This window comes from Dasypus novemcinctus, chromosome 17 (genome assembly GCF_030445035.2).
Source record: "Dasypus novemcinctus isolate mDasNov1 chromosome 17, mDasNov1.1.hap2, whole genome shotgun sequence".
Lineage (NCBI taxonomy): Eukaryota > Metazoa > Chordata > Mammalia > Cingulata > Dasypodidae > Dasypus > Dasypus novemcinctus.
The window spans coordinates 78,441,192-78,460,342 of NC_080689.1; the positions used below are offsets into that span (position 1 = coordinate 78,441,192).

Here is a 19,151-nt window from a genome sequence, read left to right on the forward strand (position 1 = left end):
CATTATAAATCCCTACCATGTTTTTAGACACTATTTTCTTTGTCTCCATTTCATAACTTTAACTATGCAGTGTCTTTACTTCATGAAGATCCCACTTTCAGAATTTTTCCCTGCATCTTTGGATCTTAGACACTGATAGCTGTTCCACAGAGGGTCTTACACAGCTTCGTTTCATTCACTAACTACCATATCATCTGGGTTAGTAACAAATACCAAGATAGATTTCTGGCTTCATCAGCTTTCTTTCCCTTATTCAGTTATTTTCTGCTTCATCAATTTTCTCTACCTTATTCAATTACTTTCCTTTAAAATGATGACTATAACATTTGTAATTAAAATTTATAATTTCAACTGGGGGGTGCTCAGGATAATGGCAGCTATCTAAACATGAATCTTCTCATCTATCTTCCAAAAATAATAAGGGCCTCCAAGAAAAAGAAATAACAGTAAACAAAATTCATGTCCTTAGCTAGTAACTGTCAGACAGATAATACTGAAACTTCAAATTATCTTGAGTAGAAAAATAAACGCAAATCCCAGTAGGCTTTCTTTCTCATCCTCCTGCCAATGGTTTTACAGAGATTGAGGCCAGTCCTGAAAAATTGTTCAAAAGAGAATTGGGAAACTAGCAGCCAGCCTGAGATTGATCTAAAATTACTAACAGAAAAATTCTCGCATATGCAAAGATGCCTTAAAGATGTTCTGGTACAACAGAGTACTCATTACTGAAAAGACCCATGAAAGTGGAGGTTTTCAAAGTAGCACCAGTTCTGAGGGAGAAAATCAGATTAAAAAGGAAGAAGAGTCATTATTTGAACAATGGATGATAAAGGAAAAATAAAGCATATGGTGAAAATTTAAGGTTCTGCAAGGCAAAAAAAAAATTTTTAAGTAAAAAAGAACCAAAAAATAGAGTGTATCCAACTCTCTCCCCACCACCAAATAATAAAATTAAAAGTTGTACCTTGATTTAAATATAAGCAAAGCTACTATAAGGAAAAGACAGAAAATGAGAATTAAAACAATGATAAAAAATAGAAAAAAAAAAGAACTAAAAAAAACAAAAACAAAAAACAATGATCAATATGCAGCCTTGAAGCAAAAACAACACTAAAAAGTAGATTAAATATCCTCAAACAAGCATTTCAACATATGGAAAACCACATTGAAGACAAAATTCAAAATAGAAATGGGCAAAAAAAAAAATCATCTCAGAAATGAAGACTAACTTGCATAGTGCCCCAAGGAGAATAAATTTAAATGAAAATTTATCAATAAGTATCCAGTATATGAGTCAATACTGGAATAAATGAATAAATGAATGAGAAGGGAGAGCTTTTTAGAGTAGAATGCCAACTAATAAATGCAGAAGAAAAATGTAGTTAGAAAAGTCACCATTTGGTGGCCATCATAGAAATGGACAAGAATAATCAAGGCATATAAGAAAAAGAGAGAACAAGAGAGCGAGAGAAATCAACTTTTGGACATAGTATTTTTTTTTTTTCTTTTAACAATGAGAATTTATTAGCTTGTAGTGGTTTTTTTGGTTTTTTGGTTTTTTTAAAATTTGATATCATTTCTTTTTTTTTTTTGTATTTTTTAAAAAGATAAATAGATCACACAAAACATTACATTAAAAAGCATAAGACATTCCCATATATCCTACTCCCCACCCCACCCCACTACTCCCACATCAACATCTCCTTTCATCAGTAGAGCACATTCATTGCATTTGGTGAATACACCCTAGAGCACTGCCACACTGCATGGACCATAGTTTACATTGTAGTTCACACTCTTCCCTAGTCCATCCAGTGGGTTATGGCAGGATATACAATGTCCTGCATCTGTCCCTGCAATATCATTCAGGACAACTAGAAGTCCTGAAAATGCCCAAAATCACACCTCTTCTTCCCTCTCCCTGCCCTCAGCAGCTACCATGGCCACCATCCCCACATCACTGATACAATTTCTTCCATTGCTAGAGTGACAATGGTTCTATAGTAGAATACCAGCAAGTCCACTCCAATCCATATTATATTCTTCCATCCTGTGTGTGTGGGATGGCGATGTCCACTCTACCTCTAAATCGAGAGGGGCTTCAATCCCACATGACTGGTGGATGCAATTATCCTGCTTGCAGTTGTAGACACTCTTGGTTCCCTGGTGTGGTAGTTGACCATTCTCACCTCCCTGACAGCTGACCTGGGTGTGTCCAATGAACTGGAGAATAGGTGTTGCAACTCTGCTGAGGCTTAGGCCCTGCTGGCACATGGACAGTCCAGAGATTCGAGTCTCCTGAGCATACACCAACCCAGTACCAACCACAGGTTCAGTAAAAGTGACAGAAGAGGCATGTGTGGAGAGGTCACATCTGAGTCCAACTCAGGAGCACAAATTCCAAAGTAGGGCCCACTGGCAAGGCAATGAACTCCAGAGCCATCTGTCGTGACCATAGAACCTGTGTATCTCCATAACCCTTAGGAGACCAGTACCTGGGATTGTATCTATGTTGGCTGTTTCTGGGATCATGCTGAGATGTGCATAAGCATGACCCCTCTGATGACCTCCTGACTCATTTTGAAGTCTTTTAGCCAGATAAACTCATTTGTCTTTACCATTTCCCCCTTTTATTCAAGATCTTTTTCTAGTGGCATCACCAACTGGTGATGGTAATAACCCTCAGTGCCAGGGAGGCTCATTCCCAGGAGTCATGTCCCACCCTGGGGAGGAAGGTAATGCATTTATATGCTGAGTTTGGCTTAGGGAGTGGCCACATTTGAGCAATATGGAGGCCTTCAGGAAGTAACTCTTAGGCACCCTGCAGCTCTAGGCCTAGTTGAAATTTCAAGCACACAGGCTCATAAGCATAGTCATCAGTATCAAGGGCCCATCATTGGACCATCCTTCCTCACTGGTCTTTGCCCTTGCACTTGGGGGGTTGTTGCTATTCCATTGAGGAATGCAGCAGGCTCACCAGGATGGAAACTCAGCACTCCCCAGTTATCATGTGTAACTTTATCCACTATGACAATACCCAAACTTATCTATATACCCTATATGTATGTCCTGGGAAAACTCCCTCCCACCCATGCATCCCCCATCAATGACACCCCACTCCAATGCTCCTCCCCTGCAGCCCCTCTGTGATCCAAAACTTCTTCAAAAATGAAGACTAATATATTGCCAAATTCAATTAGTAGGAAAATGAAATAGTATTGACAAGTTTAAAGATTAGAAATAGAATACATAATTTAGAAAAACTAAAATAAAGTAAAAAATAAATTAAGGTATTAAAAAATGAAAAATGCCATAAAACTTTGTTTTTACCATTGTGCCTTTCATCACAGTAATAGGTGTTGCCCTGCATTTACAGTGGCAAGGCAATCTCTTCCATTCCTTCCTCAGGGTCTACATCCTTTTTTTTTTTTTTTTTTTTCTCCAGTTTTTAATTTTGTCTTCTAAAAGTTTTAGATCACAGTAAAAATCACATATACAATATATGGGACTCCCATATACCCAGCATCAAACCCTTTTCCCCCTTCCCCAGCAATGATCTTTTTACATTTGGTGATATATTTGTTACAGCTGATGTACAGATATTGAAACATAGCTTCTAAACATGATTCCATTATGACTTACATTATGGTTTATATTTTAGACTGTACACATTTCTAAATTTTTGGTTATGTTATGATTTACATTATGGTTTACATTTTAGACTATACACTTCTATAAATTTTTGGTGAAATTTAACATGGCTTATATCCATCATTGCACGATCTTGTGGAACACTTCCATTGCCCTCCAGTTACCCGGCTTCCATCTACTCTATTCCTCTCTCCACCCCTCAGAGCCCACAGTGACAACCAAGCTTCACTGCTTGAAGGACAAGATTCATAGATATTTACAACAATGCTGAGGCCTTAACACTCTAGTTTGTTCTCCCCCATTGGGAGGCACCCATGCTCTTGAGAGACACCCTCTTCTCTGTTTGAGATATGAGGCCTCCCCAGGATGGGGGTGTAACATTTTCCCTCTCATTGTATGAGTTGCCACCCACTGATATAACACAATATAACAAGATGAGCACTCACACACTCTAGAAGCCTGCCCCCGGTACACCCTATGCCAGATGCCCCCCATCAAACACCTTAAACAAGTAACCCTTCCTTACGATATTTTCTAAAGAGTTTTCTCAACATTATAGTTTCAACCACTTACTTGACAATCTCCCATGTTCACCCACTCCCCCAAACCCTTCCCCCAATTCCATGGGCCATCTGACCCATCCTCCCAACCCTAGCCCCGCTCAAGCCTGCAGAGCCCCACCCAATAGTATCCCGATGCCCCCATCTTATCCATTCCCTGCACAACTACTTACCTCCACTTTATCACAGATTTCCCCCATGTAGGCATCAGCTCACAACCTTCCTCTCCCCCTCTATTTCCCATAAGTATATCATCCAGTCTCTAGTGCTCTGAAAAGCTCAATTTGCTTAATTCATGTCAGAGAGGTGATATAGTATTTGTCCTTCAATGCCAGGCTTGCTTCACTCAACATAAGGTCCTCAAGATTCATCCATATTATCCTGTGTGTTAGTGCTGTATTTCTTCTTATAGCTGAGTAGTATTCCATTGTATGTATATACCACATTTTGTTTATCCATTCATCTGTTGATAGGCAGTTGGTTGATTCCAACTTCTGGCAATAGTGAGTAATGCCACTATGAACATTGGTTTGCATGTATCAGTTCGTGTCCTTGTTTTCACTCTTCTGGGTATATACCCAGCAGTGGAATTGCTGGGTCATATGGCCAATCTATAGTTAGTTTTTTGAGAAACTGCTTTATTGAGAAAGCTTCTCTTCTGGTGCCTTGATTTAGACCAAATGGAACAATAATTACCAGAGTACTGTGAGTCGAACTTAAAGACAATTGGCATTATGTCCTGCTCACATAGAGAGACAACATGTGTGGTATTGCAAACCTGGAACTTAGATCTATTAATTAGAGCTTAAAGAGAAAGTTATGCATTGGTTAGTTCATTGATTAGTATTAAGTACTGTACCTACATGCCTGGTGATTATGGTGATATCTTTTCTATTCTAGATCATATGCAGAGGGATATCAAATATGTTAAAAGTCCTGGTAAACTTAATTCATTTTCTAAGTAATAAGTGTGCCTATAAAACAAAATAATTTAAAAATTTAAAAAGACACTTTCTACAAAATAACTTGCTGATACTCTCAAATACTGTAAGAGGACTAACCAGTACAGAGGGTTTGGTAGTAAGATTAATAAGCAAATCATTTTGTAGACATGCTAAACCATTTGACCCTTGCTCAAAAACACTTTAATTTAAAACATAAAATGTACAGTTTAGAAAATAAACTGACATTGCATCTTTACCATATATTTACTAGTGATGTGTAAGTTCACTATGAAGCCAAACAAATTATGTGTGCTCCCTTTCGGTCAACAGTCAGATTTGAAAATGTTGTTTTTTTAAAATAAAATTACATATGAATTTCTTCTTGAAACCATTAACTGCTCCTTTGCCTCAGGGATGGTATCCTCCCTCACAGGTAGAAGCATACTCTTGAGCAGAGAGAAGTTTGCTTGCTTAGTTAGGTATGTTGAATTGAATTCTGCCTAGTAAGCATAAAGTATTTGTCTGTTTGTAACATTTAGGAAACCATTCAGGCAGCATTTGATTCTGCCAAATTATATGCAGCTACATTTGAAAAGTTCCAGATATTCTTCAAGGAAAATGAAAGTCTTGACTTAGAAGCTCTTAAACTTGAGGAACCAGGTACAATTTCCATCTGTTCTTACTAATTATTTTTGTTAAGGCGGTCAAGTTTATATGTAGTCTTCTAGGTTTCTGTTTGGTAGTGTATTGTGCAGAAAATGGTAGCCTAAAAGAGTGGGCTTGAGAGAAGGCCCAAATACATTCATTTCTAAGTTATTTTATGTAGAATTGCTTTCTCTTTATTTTTATGCAGTATTACTGTTTTATTTGTGGATATTATAGAAGCTGTTCTCCCCTAATGTCTTACATTTTGGTAAGAAGTTGAATCCTTGCTAAAGTTATATAGCTTGTGTATGGGAAAGAGTTAAAAGGAAATGGATAACTCAATAAATTCTATTAAATAAAGTTTACAATAAGTGTATTAGATCTCTGGAATTCAAGTTACTCTCTATTCATGAGACACATTGAGACTTGGTGGATGTGAAACAACAACATTTAATCATGAAATTAGACCCAGGGGGAAATTATTTTATTTGCCTTGTTATCTTCAACAGAAGAAAATATCTACAATTTCCTTTTTTATTGTAATTTAATTTATAATACCCAACTGAAATATCAGGCAAGGGATGTCTTAGATGATTAACAAAAATTAAGTATATATTATTTGTTGTAACTGCCTAAAAATGGAATATGTCATTCTTATTTTTTGTTTCATGAACTGGCTTTATTGCTTTATTTTATTGTATGCAAAAATAATTGCACTGATACTTTGCCTCATGAATCAGCACTAATTTTTTTCTATTTATGCTTTTTCTATCAAATCTTTATTTTTATTATGCTGAAGTATTTCAAAGTAAATTAAACTAAATTAAATACTTCAATCCCTAAGTTAAATGCTTCAATATGCATCTCTAAATAACTTGTTCCCACAGAACCAAAATACTAGTACCACACCTAGAAAAAAGTAATGCCAAACCGGAAAAAGACAAAAAAAAAAAAAACCAGCAATGCCTTAATATCATCACTTAGTGTATATTGAAAATCCCCCAGTTAAAGCAATTTAAAGCTCATTTGACCCAAACAGGATACAATCTAAGAGCAGACATTGTATCTGATCATTATGTCCCTTGAGTTTTTAAAATCTGAAGAAAAAAAAAAAAAACTTCTTTCAAGACAGCACCTGGCTAGAGAGACCCCACTTAGAGAATAAACAATTCGACAAGTCTGTTCCCACTTTTCTTTGGCAACATGGCGTACTGAGACCTGGTGGGTGAGAGACTGAAGTGAGCTGGTGGGGACACGGCCTCAGGTGCCTGCTCTTTCATCCCAGCTGCTAACTGCAGTTGCCTAGGTCTTCTCATACCATCCTAGTCTCCTTCTGCTACCACATTCCTCAGATTGGATAACTCTTGACCCCCAAATTCTCCTCTGGGTGGGGTCGCCCAACTCCCAAGCTGCCTTTAATGCAGGCCTACAGTCACTTTCCCGTCCTGCTTCTGAAACCCCGTCCTGAAACCTGCCCTTGTAGGTATTAAATATTTGTCGGCTGGGTCTTTGGAGTTCCTTTGCTTGGACTTCTAACTCCGTGTTCCTCCTCTTTTGGGAGCTCCCTGATACTTCCTAAACCTCTCAGTCCATCTCTTTGCCAGAAGCTTTACCCTTTGGATCCTGTGCCTTGCCTACTGTACCCTCACACTACTCTGACAATGCCTATCACATATGGTAAATATTTAATGAGTATTTGTTTAATTGAGCTTTTAGCCAAACTGTCCCCTGTCCAGCTCAAGTTTGATCAAGGGCTACAGGTTCTGGCTTCCAGACATGATCAGCCACATCCCACCATCAAATCCCTATAAATGTCAGTATTTACTAGTACTTTCTGCTCTCCTTGCGCACTTATGGTATGATAAATACTTTGCTAAGTGATTTTCAGGCATATCCTCTAATCCTAACAATTCCATTTTATGAAACAGTAAATGAAGCTATATGGAAATAAGGCAACTTCAAGATTTCACAGCTAGTAAGAGCTTTCGAAACGAGCTTCTCTGGCTTAAAAGCCTGCACACTTAACCATAATGCCTACTGCCTCTCCTTGTCTCAAAAAGGATAGAAAATACATGTAATTTCTCTTCTAATCGGCTCTACTCTTTCATTTCTCTTTAGCTATATGAGTATGGCCAAAGCATTGAACCTCTCTTGATCTCAATTTCTTTATGTATAAAATGAGAGTACTAGGGAAGTGGATGTGGCTCAAGCAGTGAGCACCTGCTTCCTACATGCCAGGCCCAGTTCCTGACACCTCCTGAAAAAACAAAGACAACAAGCCAAACAAATGAAAAAACCAACTCAGGGGAGCTGAAGTGGCTCAGTGGTTGAGCACCAACTTCCCACATAGGAGGCCCCAGGTTCAATCCTTGGCCCCCAGTACCTCAAAAATAAATATATATATAGAGAGAGAATTAGACCAAATCAGTATTTCCCAAACTGGAGTTCCTTGGATCACTCTTCTGAAGGACAACTGTGCTCAAATAAGTTGGGAAAACACTAGGCCAAGCAACATTATACAGTTTTTATTGGTTATTTTACCAGAGAACTTCTCAGATCATTTGATAGCCTTATTTCTTCAGTTATCAAAAACATGCATATCAAAACCTCCTGAAGCCCATTGGGTAGTTGTCCCCATTCATATTCTGAGGAATCCGAGGCTCAGAAGGAGTAAGTGACGTACCTAAGGCCACTCGTGGGTTAAGGGAAGACTTAGTCCAGGTCTTCCAGTGCCTGTGTGGTGTGCTCTTGCTCTCTATACTCTGTCAAATGTCCCTTACAGTATTCAGGAAAGGAGGCGGCCTGGTGAAAGGCAGGGATCAACACCCTTTCCTCCTTGCAAGGAGTGGAAGGACAACAAAAATACCAATCTGGCCCAAGAGGAGGAAGTAATGGAATATAGTTAGCTAGTTGGCAGAAGCCCAGAGGGTATAGGATTTTTGAACAAGCAGAGTATTTTAGAATTGTAAGTGTGTTAGAAAGTGCTGTTTTTGACTAATGGGATGAAAAAAAGTGTCTTCAAGGAAAGTCAGGCTTCCACTGGTACCAGGTGGATTGGAGAAGGGAGAGAGTGGAGGCAGAAAGATAACCAAAATGCAGCTGCATGCTCTGCCAGATGCACATCGATAGCCCTAAACCCTGACGTCGGGAGCAGGAATGGCAGAGGCGCACTGGTGAGGGCAATGGCGATAGCTTCAACTATGACTGACCAAAAAATGTTTTGAACATTTTTGTTGTTGACATCCTTAAAATATTTTCCTTTCTGATACCAAGTGGAACCCCTTAGATCAAGGTTAACTTCAGACCAATCTCACTGTAAATCTAGTCCACTCCAGATGAGATTCTTTTATACAATTACAAGTCATTTTCACCTGTCATTTCTTATTAGGAGCTAGATAAACATATATAGATAGATAGATAGACAGACATATATAGTAAAATATTGGTTTCTTTATTATAAGAATAAAATATTATAAAGCATTTGGAATGAACATTTAAAGCTATACCAAGGTACTCTATCTATGGAAAATAGCATTATAAGTAAATGTGTAAATTTATTAATGCAATGACTTTAATATGTTTCATAATGATCCCTTAAAATCTAATGTGTATATGGTTTGTTTAGTTGTTTTGTTTTGTTTTTTGCTTTCTATAAAAAAATGTAGATGTTAAGTTTTTTAGTGAACAACTGGAAAAATATCACAAACAGCACAAGGATGCAGTGGCTCTTAGACCCACCAGAAATGTAGGATTGCTGCTCATCGACACCAAGCTACTAAAAGAAAAACTAATTCCATCACCTTTGCGATGCTTGGAGGTAACTATAAACTAGGAAAAAACTTAATATTATCTTTACAATTACTTTATGGTTTTTCTACTTCAGAAAGAAACCACATCTGTTTTCTAGAATTGCACATATTTAAAATGAACGTAAGACCACTGGGCATCCTTGATTTCTAGGAAAAGGCCATATTCTTCTCTGTGCCTTATGCACAGTCAACTTGCAGGTGAGGGCAGCGAGGGGACGGCAGACCTCAGATTCTCCCCTTAGGTCCACGCCTTTTTTCTTCAAGGCTTCCTGCCAAAGAGATCCCCATGTAACAGCTCAGCAGGAGACACTCGGGCACATTTAACGTGGGCCTCAGGAGTGTTGGTCAATTCTGAGACCCTGAGATCATCTTCTGATCTAGAATGAACCTCAAATGTCTGATTATGTTTTGGTGAATTTTAGAGCAAGAGACATTTGTGTTGGTTCAAGAATAACTTTGAGGTTCCCCCTTGTAGCCAGAGAATATGTGTCTCTCAAATACCTCCAGGGAGACAATGGCGTAGTACAGGGATCCACAGACTTGAGCCCATAGGTCCAGTCCAGCCTGCCACAAAAGAACATGCAGTTTCCCCGGTGCACAGCCATGCCGGTTTGTTTACATTTTATCAACAGTTGCTTTCAAGGGCTTGGTTGAAAAGTTGAGACAGGGGCTGTATGGTCCACACAGCTAAAATATTTACTCTCTGGTCAGTCTCCAGTGAATATTTACATATGCTTGAGACAATAGGGAAGGAATGTCCTGGCAGCCCCCATTTATTAGGAGACTGTGTTTTGTCTCATCTGACCAGCATATCTGTTCCTGAGCACAGGATGTATTTGCGTGTCCCAGGCAAAGGTGGCAGGCTTCACCTGGACCATCCCCCATCAATGTCCACCCCTCAATTTTTCCTGGGACCCCAAGAACTAGGGAATCAAAGCAATTAAAGTTTTGGTATACCCATTGTCTATTTTGGACAATGAGTTGGCTCTCCATAGCACCCATCAAAGATGTGATAGATGACACTTCTGTGCACCATTAAAAGGAAAAAGAAATCTTTTCCCCCTCCTGCCTCCAATAAGGAGTTCTCAGCAGCATTTGTGTATGGTTGGGCCTGAAAATCACACATCAGATTTTAACTAGAAGCCAGACTCTTCAACTCCACCCCTTGATTTTTCAGGATCTGAGCAAGAAACCCTTGCTCCCCCATCATGGGCTTGAAAGGATGGGACTGTCAGGGGCCGTGTCACAATAATCAGGGCTCACACACAAGAAGTGCGTTCCCTGAGGGCACATGTGGTCCGCCTGGAAGCAGAGAGTTTACAGTCAGGGCACCCGGGGCAGGACGTTAGGTCAACAGGGCCCTAATTCCCACTGTGGTCTAGTGTCCCTCCAGTGCCCTCTACTGGCGAAGTTTAGCACTGGGCCATCTGGGAAAGGAAAAATATTTAAAAGGCCCAGAACCTTTCTGATAGAGCGGGCGATGGCAGATGGACTTGTTGCTGAGAGGCATGAATTGATAATTGACACCTAGGCAAACACACTCACGTGTAAAGGAAACAAAAGGTCCATGAAACAACAATTCTGCCATGACTACGTGGAATGCATTCTAATATTTTCTAGTCTGTTTTCTTCTAATTTCTGAAAAATGATGGTTGTTAATGACTGTCTTCACTCTGTATGTACTGATGAGTCACAACGTGCCATTTGAAAATCACTGGGGCAGAGTGCTTCCAGATGAAGCTGGCAACGTGGGTTGATCGTGAAGGCACTTGGGTAACAGTAAGGAGCTTAGATTTTATTCTGAAGGCAGTGGGGATCCACTAAAGTGTTTAAAGCAAACACATTACTTAATTCGCTTTTTATCAGATATTCTAAAACTACTACGGGGATCTGTCAGAGAGGAGAGAGGCTGGGTGTAGGGACAAAGGCTCAGAGATTACTGCAGTAATAGAGGTAGGACATGGTACAGAGAACTGACTGTAAAAATGCACAGGGCAGTGCTGGATTTGAGAGAAGACGGAAGTAAAAGGGATGGCATTGGGTAACAGATTAAAGGATGGGGAAAGAGGTGGGAGGGAGAAATCAAAGGTGAATCTAAAGATCCTTCCCAGATTTAAAATTCTATCTGTTCTCTTTCCTCTACTTCCCTGCATGGCTTAGGACCTATCCCTGGGGTGCTAGGGACCCCATCTCCCTCAGGGAAATCATCCACAGTGGGACCAGACCCTCTACCCTCCTTGCCCTTTGGACTCTCTCTGTTCCAAGTTCACCAACAGGGGAAGCCAAAGATTTTCATAGTGCAATTTAATTAGGTCACGTCACTTCTGAGAATTGGATGGTATGAGTTAATACTCCGGGACGAGCCAAAGAAAACGGAACTCCAGCTATCTTGATCAATAGGAAAGTTCTTGGGCTCATGCATCTAAAACGTCCAGAGGTTAGGTGGACATCAAGGAGGTTTGACCCAGCTACCAAGGACCCAATTTCTTTCTTTATTGAGCCTCCTGAGGTGTCACCTTCCTCCTAAGGCAGCTTGCATTCCCTTATGTTTGTGAAATAGCGGTCTGCAGCTCCCTAGGCTAATTATTTCCCTGTTCATATACAGAGAGAGAAAGAAAGATTGGAATTCCAAGAACACACCTCTCCCACACCCCAAAACAGCCTTAAACAAAAGTCCTAGACCCATTATGGTCAGAGGTCCACCTTAAACCAATCGCTTTGGACAAAGGAAGCCAAGCCCATATTTGCCTGGAAATCCGCCAGACTCCATCCTTGTTCCTGAAGGAGAGGTCAATTTTGCCAAAGCCACAGAGCCACCACCCCACAAGGGAAGAGTGGAATTGATGCTGGGGAGGCCACCATAATGTCCACCCATAGGGTACAAGAAGCAGAAATGCCAAGCGCGCGGAGCATTTGGACAAACTTGTCAATAAGCTGTATAATCTATTCATTTTACCTTGGAAGTGATCTTCAAAAGCCCTGGCCATTCTGGTTCACTTGACTAGCAGAGTTTTGTTTGTTCATTTGTTTGTTATTAGTTAGGCCAGTAAAAAGAATTTATTGGGGAAATGGGGGAAAGAACAGAGCTTGAGAGAAATGGGAGAGACAGAAATACACACCAAGATTTGGTGTGGGCCCCTCTAGACAGAGAGACCCACTAGCCATGATTTAATGAGAAAAAACAGTCCCTTCATATACCCTGCTGCTTCCAATACCTGAAGACTAAACTAATGTCCAGTTAGGATTGATTTCAAATATGTCACAAAGGGGAAATATTCAAGTGTTTTTAAACCACACTGTCTTTTTCTTTCTCAGGTTCTAAATTTTATGCTTCCTCGTCAAAGCAAGAAAAAAGTGGATGCCATTATCTCTGAGGCACAAGACGCAGAGTATAAACTTGAGTTTATTCCAACTACCACCATAGAATATGTTAATAGTTTAGTGTTTCTTGACGAAATTCAGGAAAGGGTGAGTTGATGGTCCTATATAAATCAGTATTCCAGCATTTATGGTAGGTTAGCAAGATAATGACAAGAAAGAATGAGGAACTGAAGGTCAGGCTACAGCTGTCAAAACATCAAAAACACTTAAAGTAAGTGGCTACCCTATGTCATAGTATTAATGGAAGGTAACATTTATTGATTACATTCTTCTATTGGTAAGGCATTGCACTAAACTTTTTACATGCATTTTTTTCTTAGCTTTTTTATTAGAAAAGTTGTGGGTTTACAGAATAATTGTGTGCATTAAATATAGGATTCCCATATACCATGCTATTATTATTAACAACATTTGTCACAACGGATGAAAGCACATTTTTATAAGTGTACTATTAGCTATAGTCCATGGCTTAATTTAGGGTTCGCTGTCTTGTGTATTTCCATGGATTTTTTTTATGTGTTTGTTCTAGTACCATGTATGCAACCTAACATTTCCCCCTTTACCACATTCTAATGTATAATTCAGTGGTGGTAATTACATTCACAATGTTGTGCTGCCATCACCACCACCCATTACCATTTCAAGTACAAACTCTGCACTTTTATCTACATGTGTTTTTAATCCTCACTAAAACGTGAGGATAATTTTTATCCTCATTCTGCTGATGAGTTAGTTACCAGATTAAAATGGGCTATGGTGCCCAAGATCACGGCACTTAGCACGTGGTGGAGCCAGAGTATAGATTTGGGTCTCTGACCACGAAGCCCACTGTAATCTAGAGAGCAGGCAGAGCCCATGCCTCTCGCCCTTGACCTCTGCTGGCGTAGTAGGCAGGATCCTTCCTGACACAAGCTAAAGACCCCAACCGGAGCTAGCTTAAGGGCGGAGGGGAGAGCAGGCGATACGGGCACTCAGACGACCCAAATGACGTGCTCAGCTCTGTCCAACGCACGCGTACACAGTTACCGTCACTGCTTTGTCTCCCCTGCTTCTCTCTCTCTGAAAACGCTTGGTTTCCTCCTCTCAGGCTCTTCCCTGCAGCAGGCAACCTAGCAAGGGGCCTCAACGGTCTGTTTTTTCTTAAGCTTTCATTCTTATCAATTTGGCATCAGCATTGGAAAAAGAGAGAAGTTATTTCCTTAAATAATTGGAAAAGGAAAACAAAATTGTATTTTACTTTACCAATTAAAAAATGTAAACGTAATGAAATAAGTCATGAACAACTGGGTAGTGTGTTAGATATTGTTAACAGAATTGCTAATACTGCCTATTTCATGTGCCTACAACAGTAACAATTTTGCTTCTCATTTTTAAAAAAATAGTGCCTACTTAAAAGGGCAGATGATTGTGATTTTTCTTCAGATTAGCTTATGCATCATCCTGGATCCTAAAGATGCCCTTATTATTATTAAATTATTAGTAAGAATTTATTATTACTTGTATTCATTAAGCATCTTTGGACAAAGAACCAAAACTCACTTGAGCTATTTATTGTAGGTCAAAATGGGGGCCCTATTTAAGGATTCAAGGGTGTTTATGGACTCTCTGGTCAAGAATGTAACTAGATTTCAGAACCCACCAGAACCACCAGGGAAGGGGAGGCCGTATGGGCTGAGGGAGCCCTCCTTCTCCATCTCATGTCTCTACTTTTCTCTGAGTTTCTGCTTTGGTCTCCCCCTGCCCCCTTCTCTTTTCTCTCTCTCTCTCTCCCTCCTCGTCCTCCTCGTCCTCCTTCTCCCCCTCCCTCTCTCTCTTCACCTGCCCCAAACAAGCTGTGTCTGCTTCTTCATCCAACAGCATATAAAACACAAGCACCCCAGGCATATGCAGCAAGTCTAGCCAGCCACTGAGAGAGACAATTTCTCTCTTCGAATCACCATATTAAATGTGTAGGAAGGAGATCCAGGTGTCCTTCCCATCCTATAAACCATGAGAGGAAGCCAGGATCCCACTGTACACATGGCTGTGGGGGGAGCCTACGTGTCTCCCTGTATTTCCAGACTATAGAGTGGGTGCACAGTGCAGAAAACAGGGCTGTCTGTGCATGGCTGGGTGGTGTGCTGGGGAAGCAGCTTCCCCCAGGAGATGTTCTGCACTCAGGAGCAGCTAATTTTGGAGCCTCATCCATTCACTCAACAAACTTAGTGAGCACCCACACAGTAGGGTGCAAGGATTACAACAGGGAGTAAAGCTGCTCTCAAGGAGCTCAGAGTTTAGAAGGAGAGCAGCAATTATTATAAGGTGAATAGTACAATGGTTGTAGCCGCAGACACTGTTGTGTAGGACTTGGAGAGGGAGGCCGGTGGTCCACCCTGCCTGTGAGCCACAGAAGGTTTTGTGGGGTTTGGGGTAGTTAAGTTTTGCCCTGAAGAATATCTAAACATCCAGGTAGACATACCAGTAAGAGGGAAAACCATGTGCAAAGACAAGAGGTAGCAGGACCAGAGCAGTACAAGGTGATGGGCACCCTCTGAAGAAAGGGTGCTTGGTGGAGAAAGCTGGTGAACTGTAATTAAATCCATATGGTCAGAGATAGGAGAGAGGGAATGGTTCCTGTCGATGTTAAATAGAAAGAATTGGAAGAACCCAGTGGGCAACGGGACGAGCGGTCAGGAGGAGGAGTCCAAGATGACTCAGGTGTCTTCCCAAGGTGAATGGTAGCTTCTGGGGTCATTAACGAGTAGAGTGAGGGTGGGCCACACAGTTCATTGTCTGACCAGGACATTTTTGTGAGTCAACAGGGCACTATTAATCCATATGGCAGCACCATAAGTGTAAAACAGTACATGCTCAGAGAATCCTGGACATATGATAACCCAAGAATGGGAAACATAGGAAGATAAACATATCTTCCAGATCATGGTAGAAAGAGAATTCTGTTTATAACTTGAGATGTTATGACCCTTTTGCTTTAAAAGCAATGAAAGCTCACATAGCTAGCTTAGAAAACGGGAATGACTTATTGTCAGGTAAGAGCGGTATCTTCCGGAATCCAAAGGCATGGGATGGAGCGGAGTATTTAAAAAGGACATGACCTAAGGACTGGAGAAGCGTAGCAAAACCAAAAGCATCTCCCTCTCCAGGCCTCATATCTGCTCCTCTCTACACCTGTACTTTTCAAAGGTTGGTCCCCAAACGGGCACCATCAGCATCACTTGGGAACTTGTTAGAAATGCAAATTCTCAGGCTCCATCCCAGACCTTCTGAATGAGACACTGGGGAGAGGAGTCCAGCAATTTGTGTTTTAACAGGCTTTCCAAGTGATTGTGATGCAAACTAAAGGTGGAGAAGCTTTCCTGGAAAAGCCTCTCTGCTGTGATGTTCTCAGGCTAAGGACCTGCTTTCCATTTCCACACGAAAGCAAATGGCCTCTGCCAACAGAGTCTGACTTTTCCCTTGCTCAGCAACACGGTCAGTCTGAGCTGGGTTCTCTAGGTCCCAGTCTGATGTTGCTTGTTCAGCTCGTGGCCAGGAGTTTGGGTCAAGTTGGATGAACATGGCTGAGGGGAGGGTGATTCCCCCCAAAACTGGTTGCTAAAATATTAGGAGAGACAAGAAATACATTGTCCACTGCAAGGTAGGACATTATAAGTGAAGATGTTCAGTCCTTAGTTGAATCTAGTAAAAGAATTTAACAAAAGATAGTGGGAGGCTCTTTGATCTGGGTTCTGAACGCGTGCAGCCAGGAATATGCTCTACCCGCAGCTCGGGAACTGCTCTGGGACAACCGCTGTTCAGCACACGTGCCTAGAAGCCCAGATGTCACAACTGAACATTCTCCCAGCAGTTGTTGTCGGAATATCAGCACTGTGTAATGCTGCTAGAGAACAGAGAGCGAGAGAGACAAACATTTATAGGAGTAATACCACCTGTGCTCAGCTCTGCAAAACTATCTCCTGTTAGATGACGTGTATTGTAGGGACGACAAGGACTCCAGCCAATTTGATTGTCATTTCAGCAGCACCCCTCATGAGCTCGTGCCCAGTAGCCATCTCCTGTTAGAAAAAACCTTAAAGGATATACTGAGACTCTACTGTATTTACAAGGCACCCTCTGCTTCTCTTTAGATTGAAAGCCTTGAAGAAGAAGCCAACGTGGTGATTCAGATGTACAAGCTCATTGATCAGTATCAGGTTCCCACACCTCCCGAAGACTTCGCTGTTTTTGCAACTATGAAGCCATCCATTGTTGCTGTTCGGAATGCTATCGATAAATCAGTGGGCGATAGAGAATCAAGCATTAAGCAATTTTGTCTGCATTTGGGTAGAGATCTTGAAGAGCTGAACAATGAAGTGAATGAAATAAAGCTGCAAGCACAGGTAAGCTAAAGCAGGATTTTAAAAAACCAAATCTATGTTAAATTTTAATTTTATGTTTTTATTAAGCCATTTAAGGAGCATGTCTTATTTTATCTGATTTTCCTTTTGTTCATATGGTTTCATTCTAACCTTTTACAATGTCTTTGAGCTGCTATATAAAGGAATGTTTTTTTGAACCTCTTGAAATACAGAATACATCCCAAACCATTGCAAGTAAAGCATATACGTAATACTGAATTCTTCTCCTACTGGCTTGTATTTATTACTTTGAAATGAGTGTTTTTGCAACTTGCTAGCATGTTTTATAGCTACAGGCACAATTTTAAAGTTTACTTAGCCAGAACATTAGAAAATGTCCCTTTAGAAAGAGGCAGAGCATGAATGAATAAATGATAATGACGAGTATTTAGCTAGCTTGCACCAATGTTATTATAGAAAAGATACAGGGGAAATTTTTTTTTAAGAATTTAAAATAGGCATCTGGATGCTTCTTACCTGAAGCATACCTTAAAATATGATTTTGTAATGATACATTATTTTACTATTCATATTGACTAAATCATAACATGGAAGTATAAAACCATGTGAAGCTATAATCAATCAAAAACATGTAAAGTTATAATCAATGGGAAACAAACTCTATCGCCATCAAGAGAGTGTTAATAAAATGTGTGAGTGTACAACTACTCAAAAGAATATAATGCAGACATTATACAAAAACTGCACAGTCCATTTATGTGTGCTGGCATGGAAACATAGTGATAACTAATGTTTATTGTGTGCTTACTATGTGCCAAGCATTGCTTCTACTTCTGTTTAGAAGTGCTCCTGTCTTGGCTCACAGAGAAGACTGTGCATAAGGGTACATAACCGCACAACCCAGTGAATTACCAGAACGTGAACATACCCGGTGACCCCACTCAGGTCAAGACGTGTGGCGTTATCAGCGCCCCTCGGTGCCCCTCTTATGCAAGGCTTCCCTTGTCTTCCAAGGCAGCCACAACCCTGATATCTATCTAACACCATCAGTTAGTTTCACATGTTTATGAAATTCAATTGAATAGATTTACAGTATGTCCTTTATTTGTTTCTTTTTTTTAATGGCCCTGGGAGTCATCCTTTCTGCTGTGCGTATGTAGTTTGTCCATTGTTTTTCATTTATGCTACAGTTTAGTTATCCATTGCATGGTTGATGGACAAGGGCGTTATGACCATTTGGGGCAATTTCGAATAATGCTTCTAGGAGCATTCTTGTGTATGTTTTATGTTGAAGCTCATTTACATTTCAAAACACATATAAGGCTTTATTATTCACATTTCATAGAGAAGGAACCCATGGAACAGGAAGGTTAAGTCACTTGCCCAGGGTACACAGCTAATAAATGGAGGAGCCAGGATTCAAGGACACAGTCTGCTTCCAGCGGTTAATAGTCTGCTACTAACTGTTGTACTATATACTGCATTCTAAACACAGCAGACTATTACGAAGAAGTATGAATAATTATTCTTCATTTAAGAATAATCTATGCATGTATAGATAAATTACCAGGAAGAGCAAAAGTGCCACAAATGCTTGATGTTTAATCGTGTATTTTAATAAGCATGATGCATAGATACAAAAATCATAGGAGGCATTCTCTCTAGGTGGTAGAATAACTAGTGCTTATTCTGTAGAGGTTTTTTAATTAATTCACTATCATTCTGGAGCAAAGAGCTGCAACTTCATTCTTTCCGTAAATGATATCTTACTGTCACAACCCCACTCTTGCTGATGAGGAAGTG

The 19,151-nt window shown here is 40.3% G+C and overlaps 1 protein-coding gene across 1 annotated transcript in view; it reads left to right on the top strand.

Annotated features, from left to right (window-relative positions):
• DNAH6 (dynein axonemal heavy chain 6) overlaps positions 1-19,151 on the top strand; it is a 320,342-nt gene that overhangs the window by 85,740 nt on the left and 215,451 nt on the right. Inside the window, exons 12-15 of the mRNA XM_058278997.2 lie at positions 5,695-5,815; positions 9,466-9,617; positions 12,925-13,077; positions 17,118-17,369. Coding sequence (XP_058134980.1) covers positions 5,695-5,815; positions 9,466-9,617; positions 12,925-13,077; positions 17,118-17,369 — 678 coding nt within the window. The remainder of the gene's footprint in view (positions 1-5,694; positions 5,816-9,465; positions 9,618-12,924; positions 13,078-17,117; positions 17,370-19,151) is intronic.